The following is a 16,666-nucleotide window of genomic DNA, read 5'->3' as shown; positions in this document are numbered from 1 at the left end:
AGCTATCTTGGCCAGAAGGCGCCCAGTACTTTCTCCCTCCTCGTAAAATGCCAACCTGGAGAAGAATAGCTTTTTCTCCGTCGTAGAGGATAGCAGCCGCTCATAAGCAGACTGAGCTGACTGCCATGCCTCCCTAGCGGAGTCAGTCGGGGTTCGTACATAAGTCTCCTCCAAAGCCACCACCTGCCTCTCAAGTTCCTCCTTATGTTCTGATGAATTCTTTTTAACCTTGCCTATCTCTGAAATAAGCAAGCCTCTCAAATAGGCCTTAAAAGCATCCCATTGTTCCATCGGGGACTGCAGGAATTCCCGAGCGTTCAGAAACTCTCCCATGCTCCATTCCATCTCACTGTGGGATAGAAATAATTTTAGCCAGAAGGCATTAAATTTCCATGGGGCTCTAGGTAGCCCGGATTTCGGGGATATGATCAAGCTAATCACTAAATGTGAGTGATCTAAAACACTACGTGGCTTATACAGCACTTCCGAGACGGATGGGAGCATGGCCCGGTTGCCCACAGCTAAATCAATTCTGGACAACGTCCCATGAGTCTTGGAGAAGAATTGATGAGAATTGTTTTTCGCCCGGGTTCCTTTGTCTCCATATATCCACCCAACCAACCTCATTAAGCAATCTAAACAATGGAGAATCCCTCAGCGTGACAGAGAAGGAAGGACTCAACCAGCACTTAAAGTCCCCCACTATCAGCAACGGCAGATCCGGTCGACTCGCTAGGTAAGTCATCAGTAACCGGAGTACCGCCGCCGTAAACGGCGGATGCACATACACACATGCCAGTATACAGTTCAACTTTCCAACTCTACAACGCAAGAAAACGTATCTTCCTTCATTATCTATGCATACATCAAATTCTTGAAAATCCACAGAACCATGGATCATTACACTCACACCCCTTGAATATGAGGTGTGGGTGGAGTGATACGCTTTCCCCACGCAGGCATACCTAAGACAACATTTAGTTTCAGCCGTTAGATGGGTCTCTTGCATACACAAAATCATAGGATGATACTTTTTCAAACAAGCAGATATCATCATACGCTTAAGTGGGGAACCCAAGCCTCTAACATTCCAAGAGATTATTGGCAGTTCAACCATTGGGCAAAACGTTGCATGGCTTTAAGGAGCAATGCAGTATAAGGTTCATTTCCATAAAGCTCCTGAACCGGAGTCTGCAAGGCAAAGTGGAAGTGGGGGTCTTTGACAGCACATACCGCTTCCGGTCAGGGAGTTCAAACTTGCTTCTCAAGTCAATGACATCGGTAATAAGAATAAGAATTGGTATAATGCAGCATTTCCAATAAAGAATTCTTCGGTAGTGTATTCCTTGGTATAAGTAAAAGAAATATAAGGAAAATACAAAAAACCAGGCTGCCAACGGGACACGCCCATAGAAATGAAGTTGAAACCAAAGCCAACGTGGCTTGCTCGCTTTATCTCTCACGTGGAAAGAGCGCATTTTCTCTTGCCTACTTCAGAAGATAGCTCACTGTTCACGTAGCAATATCGAGGTTCCCAGCAGCATAAAGGAAAAACATTCCCCAAAGTAAAAAAGTGTGGGTAATAAAAACTGTAGGATCCAGAGGGGAATATCAGCACCATCTGAAGGGGAATAAGTGAGCAACAAACAAGTCCACTGTAATGCAGTATTGTGGGACTCCAGAAGTTATCAAGACTATGCATGTCAGGCGGGTCTGTCTCCATCTTCTCTGTCTCGGTGTCTTAAGGCCTGTTCGTTATGATTTAGCCACATGATTGCGTCTTGGGCTGATTCAAAGAAATGGGCCTGTCTGTCAGCGGTGACTCTCAGCTTAGCCGGGTACAGCATGGCATATGGAAGCTGCAGAGCCCGTAGGCGCCGTTTCACATCTGAGAACTTGGCCCTGCGTTTTTGTACCTCTGAGGAAAAGTCGGGGTAGAATGACACTCGGACCGCGTTCACCTGGACATTAGCCTTTTCCCGTGCATTCCTCAGAACCGCTTCTCTGTCTCTGTAATGCATAAGCCGGGCAAGGACGGGCCTTGGGGGGGGGGGGGGGCGGGTTGGGGGGGCTCCTGGTTGTGGTGGGCGACCTGGTGTGCGGTGTGCCCTCTCCACTGTAAAGAATGGGGAAAAGGCTTCTCTTCCAAATGTCTCCACCAGCCAGGTCTCTACAAACGTGGTGGCATCTCTTCCCTCCATTTTCTCTGGCAGTCCTACAATGCGGATGTTGTTGAGTCTTAAGCGATTTTCCATATCATCTGCTCTGTTATTGGTATCTTTAGCAAGTTGATCGGCCGCATGTGCCTCTCGAGCCACTGGCCAATGTCACTCACTCTGCTTTCCACTGCAGTCGTACGCTCTCTAATCTTCTGCAGGTCCTGTCTCAACAGGGATACATCCTCTCTCAGCCCTTCAAATTGCTCTTTAAGAGTGTTCACAGAAGCTGTGCAAACGTGCACAGCCTTAAAGTATATCAGCTAAGGTTGGCTGTTCAGTATCTTCACTGTCTGTGTCTGTGTGGAGAGGGGGGGGGGGGGGGGCCGCTCTGCTGCAGCGTCTGCCTCTCCCTGCATATCAGTGTACAATGTGTCCAGCTCTCCCATCTCATGTGCCTCTTCCTGGGACAGTGAAGCAGACCCCCCTGCTTCTTGTGCCCGGTGCCCCCTAGCTTTTGGGTATAATACACCATGTCTCGCGGGTATTCCTTACCCTGTAGCTTCTGTGCCTTCTTATTAGCCGCCTCTATGTTTTTCACTTCCCCTCGGTGTGCGCTGTGCAGGGCCGCGGCGCCATCTTGGATTTCGGAGGTCATGATTTCCTCCTTTTTCTTTGCTTTCCCCCTTGTGCAAAGGGCCGGTGGATGGTCCGGGAGGGTGAGCGGGTCGGTAGCCAGCTGGAACGCCGTTTTTTGGCACCGGATCGCTGCTGGGAAAGGATCGGTTCAATGTGCTGGAGTGGAGCTGTGAGAAACACTTCTTCTCACATGCCGGTCCTGGTCACACCCCTGATGAGAGTATATTTAACACACCTGTTGTACTTGTATATGGATGCGCCCAGTATGTTCCTGTATTACCTCCCCTGCGGATACCCCCAGGAGACTTATCTGCAGTATTTATTTTTGATCTGGAAACGTTTGTATCATGTTTCACTACATTATCTGGCTTATCTAGTGCAATCCTTTCTGGTCACTAATTGGACACTTTGAGGGTTTTCTCTACTATCTAATCATGGACTTTTTTTCTAAATTTTGATGCCCTCAGTCACACCAGGATAGCAATTCTCTCCTACATCCACCCAGCATATTCCACGTTTGCCATGTGACTGAGCATATTTATTAATAGGAGTTCCCTACAGATTATTTCACTCTGACCCTGATTCTGTAGCTAAAAGAATATGCCTAACAACATTAATGCTTGAAAGTGGTGACTGGGGTGTGTATATGATATGCGCAGCTGCGGTTCCCCATTTTTAATTATTTGACAACGTTGTCTTTTTTAATCAATCTGTGTGTACACGATCAATCTGTCACCCCTTTTTTTCTTTACAATTTGTTGTGATTATCTCTATTTAAATAAAGCTTGTTTGAATCATATTTTGTGGTCTAATTTTGCCCTCTTAAGAGAATCTCATTCTCTTATTTTTTGATTCATGAATTACTGGAACCATATCCTGTTTGATGAGACCATGATAAAAACTTATTTGGTTCAGACGGTGTCAAGCATGTGTGGTGTCAACCAGGTGAGAAGTACAAAGACAAGTCTTGCCTACCGTCAAGCATGGTGGTGGGGGTGTCATGGTCTAGGGCTGCATGAGTGCTGCCAGCACTGGGGATCTACAGTTCATTGAGGGAACCGTGAATGCCAACATGTACTGTGACATACTGAAGCAGAGCATGATCCCCTCCCTTCGGAGACTGGGCCACAGGGCAGTATTCCAATATGATAATGACCCCAAACACAACTCCAAGAGGACCACTGCCTTGCTAAAGAAGCTGAGGGTAAAGGTAATGAACTAGTCAAGCATGTCTCCAGACCTATACTCTCTTAAGCATTTGTGGGGCATCCTCAAATGGAGCCCCATTGTAGCCACCCAAGATGTGTACGCTCCTGGCTTACAAAGGTGTGAGGAGGGAACAGCTGAAGCTCTACGAGAGTGGGCAAGCATGCTCATTATGAGCTGGGTGCAAGGAATAATGGGAAAGGTTGTCCTGACGAAGGAGGTAACCTAATTGTTTCATTAGATGAACACTGTATGCTCCCTGATCCAGAGGTTTGGGAAAGTGCTGCAAAGACAGAACAGGCTGTACAAATTTTGGGCAAATGTAAGTCCTTGTGGCAAAATATTGCTAAATAGCCTACCAATTGTTAATAGCAACATAAAACCAAAAAGGGGAATTTTTTTTTTTTTTTTTTTTTTTTTTTTTTTAACAGTGAGATTTCACTTGTGAGTTAACTCTGTCTCCCCAGATGCAATGTTTTCAAGCCATAAACTCTGAGAATATCACACACTTGATTTCACTCTGCAACCATACCTTGTGGTGCTTGGCAATGTTAACATGAATTAGAGCGTGCACCATGGCTAAAGTTTAGCACTCCTGCTATACAGTACTAGGATCCTACAATATGTTATGTGTGGGTATGGCTGCCAGACTGTGGTTAGAACGAACAAACTGTAACCCCTATGGAAGCCGGAACAGATCTGCATAACATATACACACACAAAAGCACTGTAGAATTTTCAACTGCCATATAAATGCAGCACAGTGGCTAAATGGTTAACACTTCCGCCCAGCAGCACTGGAGTTGTCAGTTTTAATCACAACCACAGCACTGTGTGGAGTTTGCATGTTCTCCCTGTGCCTGCATGGATTTCCTCTGGGTACTCTGGTTGCCTCCCACACTCCAAAGACATGTTAGTAGGTTAATTGGCTCCTGTCTAAATTAGTCCTAGTATGTGTATGTATGAATGTGAGTTTGGGACCTTCGATTGTAAGCACCTTGAGGGCAGGGACTGAAGTGAATCTACAATATATATGTGTAAAGTGCTGCATAAATTTTCAGCGCTAAACAAGTACCTGTAATACATAAATTAATAAAGTAAATAAACCTTATACAATGACTAGAAATGACTACATTATATTAGCACTATATTCTCAATAACACACCTGCTTAAATAGCACAAGAATGAAGTGCAGATTTACAGTACACAATACAAGTATATCCTAATTCCCTACTTAAACTTTCTAAAGAAGGGTGTAGTAAAAATGCACTTGTGTATAAAAATGTACTCAACTGGCACGGTTTTAAACCACTTGAAGACCAGACATTTTCTGTCACTTTTTGTTTACATGTGAAAATCTGGGGTTTTTTTTGCTAAAAAATTAGAACACCCAAACATCATATATTTCTTTTAAAGCAGAGGCCCTAGAGAATAAAATTGGTGGGTTTTGCAATTTTTTTATGTCACACGGTATTTGCGCAGCGGTTTTTCAACTTTTGGAAAAACATGCATTTTTTTACAATACATAACCCAATTTTTTTGTTAAATATAAAAGATGATGTCACGCCAATTAAATAGATACCAAACATGTACCGCTTTAAAATTGTGCACGCCTGCAAAACAGCGGCAAACAAATTTTACTATCCATAGGCGAGTCTATAAAAACCTTTACAGGTTACCACTTTAAACGTAGGTCTAGTGCTAGAATTGCTGCTCATGATCTGCCATTCGCGGTTTGCAGGACCGACGCACACGTTCACATTTGCGCGGTGGGGATCCCGGTACTTTATTTAGTTTTACACTGTTTTAATGTTTTTTTGGATCACTGTTATTGGTGTCACAAGGAATGTAAACATCCTTGTGACAGCAATAGGCACGCGACAGGTACTCTTTATGGAGGGATCTGGGGTCTATAAGACCCCAAATACCTCCTTTGCACTTGAAAACATTCAAAAACGCAAAGATCAGCATTTCTGAATGGTCCGATTTTCAAAAAAATGGCGCTGTTAAGATGACAGTAAACTGGAAGCGATGTCACGTCTTCGCTTCCAAGTTACCATAGTAGAGACCAGATCAAAGCTGACTCCGGCTTTCTTCGGGATGCCGACTAGCGGGCAGACGTGCCGGCTAGTAGCTCGGGTCTCCTGGTGGGACAGGAGAGACCAAGCGAGCTGCAGCAATCACCCCGGTACAACCATTTGAAGTCAAATTACGTACCAGGTACGTGATTTGGCGGCAGGTGTTTAACTGGGTATTGCAGGAATATTAAAAAGGATAAAGGCACTTTCAGACAAATTGCACTTATTTGTGTCGTCCCCTTTGCCCTGTCTTGACCTAACCCGGTCCCCTCTTTCCCACAGACACACATTCGTACCTCTTCCAACAGCTGCATCCTCTGATGTTTATTTATATTTTGTGTCCCAGGTCTTCTCTTCATCTCCAGAGGCCAGAGACTAAGGTGATGGCTCTACAGAGGTCTATGATGATGGGGCCAGGATAGAGATAACTTGCAGCACTGGATGTAAACAAACACCAGACACTGTAGCTGTTCGATCAGGGTAACTATGCATTTTTGGAGGTGGGGGAGGGTGGATTAGGTTAGGTCAGGCAAAACAAATAAAGTGCACTTTAAAGTGCACATATATTTTAAAAAGGGAATGAGAGCACATATGATCTAAAGAGGGATAAAATAAATCATGCTTTGGCTTCTTAGAATATACACAATAATGATTACAATTGTAGATGATATCAACAAGATGTTTATCTTTGATAGGTTAGCTAGTATAGTACAGATTAAAATATACATCATTTTTAAAATTACCTTGAGCTAAACATGATCTTTGGATTACAATGAACCCGACTAGCATGGTTGTGACTTTGTTGTACTTCAAATGTTCCAGGCAAAGTGATGCCTGCAAGTTGGTTAAATCTATTCCTGTAAAACCCCTTGGATGCTAGGCAGAGGCTTACATGGAGTCACAACGTTGCTCACGTCAGAATTAAAGGGGTTGTAAAGGCAAAAGGTTTTATCTTAATGCATCAAGACAAAAAATCTTCTGTGTGCAGCAGCCGCCCCAGCACCCCCTAATACTTACCTGAACCTCATTTCTCTCCAGTGATGTTCATGAGTGCTTTGGCCACTCCTCCTGATTGGCTCCCGCTGCTGTCAAAGTCAGTCAGCCAATCAGAAAGATGGGTCTGGATCAGGGCTCAGTGTCTGATTGAACACAGGGAGCTGTGACTTGGCTCGGGTGCCCCCATAGCAAGCTGCTTGCTGTGGGGGGCACTCAACAGGAGGGAGGGGCCAGGATCACAGAAGAGAGACCTGAGAAGAGGAGGATCCGGGCTGCTCTGTGCAAATCCACTGCAACAGAGCAAGTAAAACATGTTTTTTTTTTTTTCTCTAAAAGTAACAAACTAGACTGTACAATCACGTTAAGCTTTACCCTCTGACATTTAACAGTCAATTTCTAGAATTTCAGCGGGCAATAGTAGATCTGGGATTTCACAGTTAAACTGAATGGGTTGAGGCATAGCATCAGTAAGCTTAAGCTCAATATGGGCAGATATCAAGGCTCCATGTACAGCCAGCATTTGCGGTCCAAGATGGTAACAAAACCCTTTAAAGTAAAAATCTTCCTGAAGCACCTTGTTAATAACTCCAAATATGTTTGCACCCAGGATTTTATCTAGACTAAAACATGTGTAGGTGGAAAGGACCAAAACAAGCAGACAAATCAAACAACATAAGCAAGCAGCACATGCTGCTTATGTACTGCCCACAGTCTCTCCAAACATGTAATGAATGAATTAGGTTACAGCTTCCTTCCTCAAAAACAATTTGATATAAATGTGTGACTGCTACATAATCATTTTCAAAGTAAAGGCTTACATGTACAGTAAGTATGTCTGCTGACCACACTGCAGCAATATACAGAATGTAATAACCAAAGATTTTACCTTCTAGTAAAGGTGGTTCGTCATCAAAAGAACTTCCATACACAGATTCTGTGGAAGTTGGAGTGTAGGTTTGTGTTGGCTGATAGATCTGTCCTGTGTAGGGTTGCTGCTGATTCATCATATCTGGAGGTATGAAACCACCTTGTTGCCCATAGTCATAATATTGTCTGTACATAAAAATAGAAGTCCAATAAGCAAAAGTTATCCAAGTAAAACAATGTATCAAAATCTCATATTTTGCCTATAGATACAGAAACGTTTATTATAAATCTATAAATATTATAGATTGGGGAACATAAAAATCCTAAACATACAGAAAACCTACTGCCCACTCCTTTTCATTTTTAATCTTGGCGATTAAACTGTTCTGGCCATGTAAATACAAAGCAAAGTAAAAGCCCACTACAGACTTGCACAGTCTTGTTCATATCAAATATTGCAGGTTACATAGAGTTCAATCCAGTTAGCAGTTACAATCTAGGTCCTTTTCATATTTCCTCTCTCCTTTGACAGAGAAGTGATGGCACTGTTTCAGTCAAAGTAAGCCAAAAGGCAGACTGCATTTGCTATGCTCTTGCTTTATTTAACCCACAATGCCGTGGAAACGATTTTGTCATGTTCTAAATATGTATTTGCAAGATAGATTTTGTATACAGAGTGTAAAAAAATAAAAACAGTTTGAAAAAGTATAAACTTAAAACAGATGTAAGGCAGTGAATGTGATATTTACCAAACATCCACTGCAGGTAATTCTTCCAGATCCATGTGTTTTAAATGACAGTGACTGATTCACCACTAGTAAAATATTCTCACACGGGTGTTTACCCCCTACACGCTTGATTCCAATGGCAAGAATCAGCAGCCATTGCTCCCAAGTGGGAACCTGCTGTTAGGGACAGATGTCCGAGCATGGAATCATCTGACATATGCACGGGAAGGCTGCTGTCTTGTGATGGCTACTTTGTACAGTCTGAGCAGCCATCAGTATTCGCATACACCTGTCATGCCAGCTGAAAGAAGCTGCTGATTCTTGCAGCTGAAATGCAGTGTGAAAATCACACTCGCTGCTTTATAAGTATAACCTTTGTAGTTTTTATTTACTACACAGGAAAGGTCTTCACCTCAACTTTGTTTTGGTGACAACAGTCATCAGAAAAAGTATAGCGGGTGAATCTCCCCTGCAGGGAAAAAGTCTACAAAAAAAAAAAAAAAATAATAAGAGGATTTAACTCCTCTGCATTTACTGTATATCCCCGCCGAGCGTACGCAGATGTGCGTACTCGGCTTTTCGGGGTTATACCGGGATGATGCCCGCAGCTGCAGGCATCATCCTGGTACCGTTTTTTACAGCGGGCAATCGGCTACCCGAGTATAACAACCGATGCGGCTAAAAGCCGCTCGGCTGTTATACCGGAGGAGTGGGAGGGGATGTCCCCCCCTCCCGCCGCTCTTACTGGGCCTCCCATGCCATCGGAATGCCCGGTGAACAATCGGCTGCCGATGTGGGCGGGCTTCGTTCCAGCCTCCTAATCGTAAACGCGGAAGCGACGTCATGACATCACTTCCCATTTACTCAGCTGCCAATGTCGCCGGTTTTAAAAAAATACACAGTATTCAGAATCGACGATTTCGGCGATCTGAATACTTTGAAGTGCAAAGGAGGGATCGGGAGTCTTTTAGACCCCCGATCCCTCCATAAAAGAGTACCTGTCACCACCTATTACTGTCACAAGGGATGTTTACATTCCTTGTGACAGCAATAAAAGTCATCAAAAATTTTTTTTTTTTTTAAACACAATTTTTAAATATAAAAAATAAATAAAATAAATAAGAAAAAAAAAATTTAAAGAGCTCGCGCAGCAAAGAAAACGCATACGGAAGTCGCGCCCGCATATATAGACTGTGTTCAAATCACACGTTAGGTATCGCAGCGATTGTCAGAGCGAGAGCAATAATTCTAGCACTAGACCTCCTCTGTAACTCTAACCTGGTTTAAAGCGTCACCTATGGAAATTCTTAGGTACCGTAGTTTGTCGCCATTCCACGAGTGTGTGCAACTATAAAGCGTGACATGTTTGGTATCCATTTACTCGGAGTAACATCATCTTTCACATTATACAAAAAAATTGGGGTAACTTTACTGTTTGGATTTTTTAAAATTCATGAAAGTGTCCCTTTTCCCAAAAATTTGCGTTTAAAACACCGCTGCACAAATACCATGTGATATAAAATATTGCAACAATCTCCATTTTATTCTCTAGATTCTCTGCTAAAAAATATATATAATGTTTGGGGGTTCTAAGTAATTTTCTAGCAAAAAATACGGATTTTACCTTGTAAACACCAAATTTCAAAAATAGGCTTAGTCATGAAAGGGTTAAACTCCATTATAAGCCGAGTTTGTCAGCACATTTTTTAAGCTGAAACCCCCCCCCCCCCCCCCCGAGTGAGGGTGCAGCCTCACTGCGCCCATCTGCAGCCGTACCTTTGATAACTAAAACAGCGGGTGTCTCCCGCTGTGTGTGCAGTCTGTTCAGCGGCCGTCCATTATAACAAAGCCCTGCCTCCTCCTCGTCCATGATAGACGGAACACTGATACAACGCTGGGAAACTGTATCAGTGTTCCGTCTATCACGGACGAGAAGGAGGTGGGGCTTTGTTACAATGGACGGTCGCCAAACAGACTGCACGACATAGCAGGAGACACCCGCTGTTTTAGCTATCAAAAGGTACAGCTGCAGATAGGCACAGTGAGGCTGCGGATGGGCACCGATGATACAGGTGGACACAATGAGGCTGCAGATGGGCACTGATGATACAGGTGGGCACAGTGAGGCTGCAGATGGGCACAGTTTACCCAGTAGCTGCTGCATTTTCCACCCTAGGCTTATACTCGAGTCAATACGTTTTCCCAGTTTTTTGTGGTAAAATTAGGTGCATCGGCTTATACTCAAGTATATACGGTAATTTAATACTGAACAAAAAGCTTTTAGCTTTTCATACACTAACTTCAGTACCAGTGAGCGTTGTAACAGGAACTGAGTTACTGGCAGGATCACCAAGATTGACACTCCCAGAAGACATTGATGTATCATTTCTCAAGTTACCTTGGTGAACTAGAGAACACCTGCTCCCACATTATGAAGAGGAAGAGGAGTAGAAGGGGAGTTGTTCTAACACTTCCTTCCTAGGGGCAACGCTGCTCCTTTGTAAATACAGCACAACGAGTGAGCATTGTCACAGGAATTGAGTTACTGGCAGGATCACCAAGTTTAAAGAAGAAGAAACGTTAAAAACACATCCAACACAACATAGAAAGGGTTTTTCTTTTAATGTGCAATCCATACCAAGGATAAAAGCAAAAAGTCTTACTTAGGTTGTCCTCCGCTAGGATTGTAATTGAACCCCTGAGATTGATCATCAATGCTATAGCTGGTTTGGTAGAAATCTTGATTGAAGTTTTCAAAATTAGACATTGTAGCAGCTCTAAAAAAATTAAAATAGATGACACAGAAATATAACAAATGTACCTTTAAGTAACACGATAACCTCGCCCATTCCCCAGAATCCACCTATTGTGACATTACCAGCACTATATTGCTGCTTATTTCTCCACCACAGTCACGTGACAGAGCTTGCATCCCGCAATTGACAGAAAGGAGAAGCTCACGTGCTTTTGTATGCCTGGAAGTTCTGGGTAGTTTCTCTGGCTTCAGGGGAACAGGGAGCACTGGTAAAATGAGTATAAGAAAGACAGGAGGCCCCTTTGCAGAGATGTTGCCCTTTACTTTGCAGTAATAGGGTTCTGAAGGTACGACAACATGTAAAGGAAAATGAGCGCAGAATGTATGAAACCGGTATTACTGGGGGTGGAGGGGCAATACCCTCCACCAAACACAACCCATTTACCTGAATGTGGCTGCTCTGCAACTATGTGTAATGCAATGGTTGTGATATTTTGGTGTGTTTTTTTTTTTTTTTTTTTTTAAAGGGGTTAAAACAGGTGGTGGGGAGGCAACAAAACACCTTCTCACCACCTGTCAAATGCCCTTTGAAGTGTGATCCACTGCTGAATGCTCCTCACAGGGCACCTCTAGTGTAAAAGTTGCTCTGCAGGAGCCTGCATATTTCACCTGATCCACTGAGAGCACTTGCAATGCTTTGCAGGCTCATTTGCAATATATATATTTTTTTTTCTGCCAATATAGGTAAATGTATTATGTTTCTGCAAAAGGTAGACTTCGCCTTTAAAGCGGGGGTCCACCCACACCGCCCAAAAAAAAAAAAAATATTAAAAGCCAGCAGCTACAAATACTGCAGCTGCTGACTTTTAATACATGGCCACTTACCTGTCCCAGGGTCCAGCGATGTCAGCAGGGGACACCGAGAACCCGCTCGGTTCTCGGCAGCTGCCGCCGCCATCCTAGGTGAGGGAATCAGGAAGTGAAGCGTTGCGGCTTCACTTCCCGGTTCCCTACTGCGCATGCGCGAGTCGCGCTGCGCGTCCCAAGTGGTCCCTGCTCTCTCCTGAGAGCTGTGTGTTCCCAGCAGACAGCGCGGTGGGGACGGGAAGAGGCATAGACTCCCATGGGAGTCTATGCCGGAAGTGGGTGCAGATACCTGTCTTAGACAGGTATCTGCACCCCCCTCCCCCCTGAAAGGTGCCAAATGTGACACCGGAGGGTTCCGAAAAGCGGAAGTTCCATTTTTGTGTGGAACTCCGCTTTAAATAACTTAAGAAGAAAACCACCTCGCATATTAAAGTACAGTCCCAGTCTTTTTCAGTTTATTAAAAGTAAAAAAAAAAAAACTGTAGCTGCTGACTTTTAATAAACAAACACTTACCTGTCCCACGATCCAGCGATGTGGCCACACGAAGCCTCGCTCCTCTCTGCGGTGCCGTCATTGCAACGCTTGTGGCTTTACAGCCAGTGTGCGTACTGCGCTCTCCTAGTGGCCAGGCAATCTTCTGGGACCTGTGACGAGTCCCAGAAGATTTCAGAGAGGGAGGGGACCCCTAGGGAGTGAGGAGTCGCTGCCTAGGTGTCCAGAAGGGGGAAGTGGGACAGAAAGTACCTAAGACCACGTACCCCCCACCAAAAAAAATAAAAATAAATGACATGCCAAATGTGGCAGGTAAGGGGGTGAGGAGTGCTTAAAGTGGAAGTTCTACTTTTGGGTGGAACTCCGCTTTAATTTTAAAGATGTGATCAGACTAATCGCATACACAGAGCAGTGGTTATCTTATGGCTTCTACCTTTGGGCAGCTAGATCAGGAGACGGTCCAGACATTCCACTGCTCACACTGTCATCCTGCCAGCAGTGACGAGGACTGAGCAGCAGCCCTTCACTTGAAGGAAGGGGTGACACCTGTGTCCCCCTAATCACATCCAAGATGGTGGCACCCATCAGCTCTCTCTAAGCTGTTTATCTTATGGAGGAATTCCCACGCATGCTAAAGCAAATTAAAATTGAACGCTACATTATTCTTAACACTAAATAAAATAATGATCTAGGAATAGGATCTCTTCTTATTCAGCAAACATGGTGACACCTCCAGACGAGGACACAAGTGACAAGGAAGTGACTACGGCTGTGCAATTAAAAAAAAAAAGGATTCTACCCTCAGAAGTCATGGATGACAGAGAAAGCAGACGCCCAACACAACAGCAGCTGGCAGCCTCCACCAGCACAGACGCACCAACTTACCGAACCGCTATCACTTCAACACACTTCCGCAGCTACGTGTCAAACCAAAGCCCAGCTCCGATCGCTTCCGGATCACGGGATGCACACAATGCCACGCATGCGCAGCTCTTCCGACCCTCTGCACCAATACCGGCTCGTATTTAGGTAGCCCCGCCCATCCTGGCTTGACGTATTCAGTCAGTGTAGATAGAGTTGCCGTGTGACGCGAGTAATGGAGCGAAGTCTTCTAAATCAGGGCTGGTTATGTGTGCAGTGTAGGGAGCTCTATGTTCTTACGAAGTATAGAAGTAGGGTACTGTGCGAGTTCTATAGTTGGTAGATGTACGGGGTGCATGTGGGAGCTCAAGGCCACGTGCAGGAAGAGCGCCGTGTATTGAGATGTTTTATATATATATATATATATATATATATATATATATTTTGCTGTGAAGCATTTTCCTTTACCAGAGCTGGTTTCTATATCAGGTTTAGGAACAATGAGTAGGGCTTAAGGGAAACGGGAGAAAGTTTAGCACTCGAGTTCCTTTTTTTTATTAGTAGTTTTCTTTCAGCTTTCGTAATGCGCTTTTGCGATGTCATGTACCCTAATGCTTGTTATTGTGCCATTCGTTTAGAATGCTGCCCTCAACACGCTAATGTACTGCGAGGCTGCGCTCACCCTGAAACTCGCGCAGCTGTCAGAGTGCTTTATTCATCCAGCTCCCGGCCGTGGTAGGCGATTCAGCACATCATATGTTGCACCACCTTTTTTTGTTTTTTTGTACAAATTTTTTATTTAAGTGTACAAAATGTACACTACATTCATGATCCTGTACAGCAGTGAGATGCACTGCCGTACCGTTTATTGCTATAAAATGCAGCATGTCTGCATTTTAGCGCAGCCATAGGCTGTGTTGCAGTGTGTATTAGGCACATAGGAAGCAGTTGTTTTCTGTTACAATGGGGCACATAAGCAATTGTGCTAACCAAACTTTAGCAAAGTTGCATTAGGGAAAATGTAAAGGATAAGTTTATGCTTTGTAACATGTTTTACCCAAATATGGGTGCAACATGTTACAAACGGACAAACTCCCTGATCCCCACTGTAACAGCTAGTGGGGTTCTTTTCCACCCAATAGCTGTCACAATTAAATAAAAACCCGTGGCCCAACGGGCCCTGCCTGGCTGTGCCACTGATTGATAGGGCTCTGGGAATGGAAAAATACAAGGTCCAGAAGCCATTGCAGCTGTCAGCTTGTAGTTTTCAATGAACTACCATGGTGCTGTGGAGCACTGTGGTAGTTCATTTATTCTTCCTGTCCGATTGTATCTGCTTACCTGTATGGGCAAGCAGCTACCCAAGCAGATCTTCTGGAGACCTGTATCGCACCAGCAATCTGGTGATCGCTGGTGCAATGCTTTACAGGCTCCAAAAATAATAAATGCACCTTTTTTACCTGCACAAAAAATGTGCATTGATTATTTTTTTGCAAAAAGTGAACTTTTTTTTAGATGGCTTTTTACTAAGGTTTTTGGCTTATATTTTGTTTAAATCTTCACACATTTTCACAATTTCCTCCTATAAAAAATATACGCATCCAATATTTTTTTGCAACCATATTCGAGCCTTATCTATATATAAAAGAAAAAAAAAAAAAAAAGTATATTATTTTACGATAGACCATAAATGCTCTGGTTTAATCACTTCAGTACCTGGCACTCAAACCCCCTTCCTGTTCAGGTAATTTTCTGGCTGTCGCACTTTGAATGACAATTGCACGTTTATGCAATGCTACCCATATGAAATTTTTATCATTTTTTTTTTAGGCAGCTTTTTTTTTTTTGATGGTATTTAACCTATTCCCAACCGCCTACCGCAGATGTACTGCGACAGGTCGGCTCTATTGCGCGAAACGACGTACCTGTATGTCATGTTGTGCAATAGACACTGGGGGCAAGCGCACGCACTGATTGGAGAGAGGGCGAGCCAATCAGCGGAGCCGATGTCTGACGGCTACCTGCGATCGTTCCCCAGAGAGGCAGAACATAGAAAAGGCAGATTGCTGTTCTGACAGGGGAGAAGATAGAGATCTTGTGTTTCTGCTAAGACTCCTTTCACACTGAGGCGTTTTTCAGGCACCTGAAAAAAGCCTCTGCTGCAAACCCAGTGTGAAAGCCCGAGTGGTTTCACACAGGGGCGCTGCGCTGGCAGGGCCTCATAAAAAGTGCTGCCAGCAGCTTCTTTGCAGCGGTGTAGGAGTGGTGAATACACCGCTCCTGCCCATTGAAAACAATGGGGCAGCGACACAATACCGCCGGCAAAGCGCCGCTGCAGCTGCATTTTGCTGGTGGATTTAACCCCTTTTTTGTCCGCTAGCGGGGGTTAAAACCACCCTGCTAGCGACCGAATAGCGCCGCTTTACCGCCGACGCCTGGGGCGGCTCAGTATGAAAGGGGTATAAGTAGGAACACGGATCTCTGTTTTCACCCAGTCAGACCACCCCCCACACAGCAAGCACCCCCTAGGGACTCGCTTAACCCTCTGATCACCCATGATGTTAACCCTTTCACTGCCAGTCTCATTAGTACAGTAACTGCATATTTTTAGCACTAATAATGTCACTGGTTCCCAAAAAAGTGTCAGGCTTGTCCGTTGCCATGTCGAAGTCCCACTAAAAATTGCTGATCAACACTATTACTTAGATTAGAAATTAGATTTTTAATTTTTTTTTATTCGATGTGTTTATAGCAGAAAGTAAAAAATATATTTTTTAAAAAATTGTCGCTCTTTTTTCTTTATAGTGCAAAAAATAAAACCCGCCGAGGTTATCAAACACCACCAAAAGAAAGCTCTAAAACCCTCTTCTTTTTTTTTTTTTTTTTTGTATTGTAACTGTACTGTCTTGCCCCCATGTTGTAAAGAGCTGCGTAAACTGTTGGTGCCATATAAATCCTGAATAATAACAATAATATTTGTAGGAAAAAAATGACATACATTTTATTTGGGTACAGCGTCG

At 43.9% G+C, this 16,666-nt stretch overlaps 1 protein-coding gene across 3 annotated transcripts in view; it reads right to left on the bottom strand.

Moving 5' to 3' along the window:
* The window catches only part of YIPF5 (Yip1 domain family member 5), a 34,241-nt gene extending 20,420 nt beyond the window's left edge, over positions 1-13,821 (bottom strand). Inside the window, exons 1-3 of one of the 3 annotated variants that reach the window (XM_073620632.1) lie at positions 13,671-13,821; positions 11,334-11,447; positions 7,962-8,128 (exon numbers count right to left, since the gene is read on the bottom strand). In XM_073620632.1, coding sequence (XP_073476733.1) covers positions 7,962-8,128; positions 11,334-11,437 — 271 coding nt within the window. In that variant the 5' untranslated portion in view covers positions 11,438-11,447; positions 13,671-13,821. Of the gene's footprint in view, positions 1-7,961; positions 8,129-11,333; positions 11,448-13,584 lie in introns of all 3 variants that reach the window. The other 2 variants (XM_073620635.1, XM_073620636.1) reach the window with 2 other exon arrangements.
* Positions 13,822-16,666: the final 2,845 nt, after the last annotated feature.

This window comes from Aquarana catesbeiana, linkage group LG03, assembly GCF_042186555.1.
Source record: "Aquarana catesbeiana isolate 2022-GZ linkage group LG03, ASM4218655v1, whole genome shotgun sequence".
NCBI lineage: Eukaryota > Metazoa > Chordata > Amphibia > Anura > Ranidae > Aquarana > Aquarana catesbeiana.
Note: the sequence above shows the minus strand (reverse complement) of the source record. Positions and strands in the feature narration are given on the sequence as shown.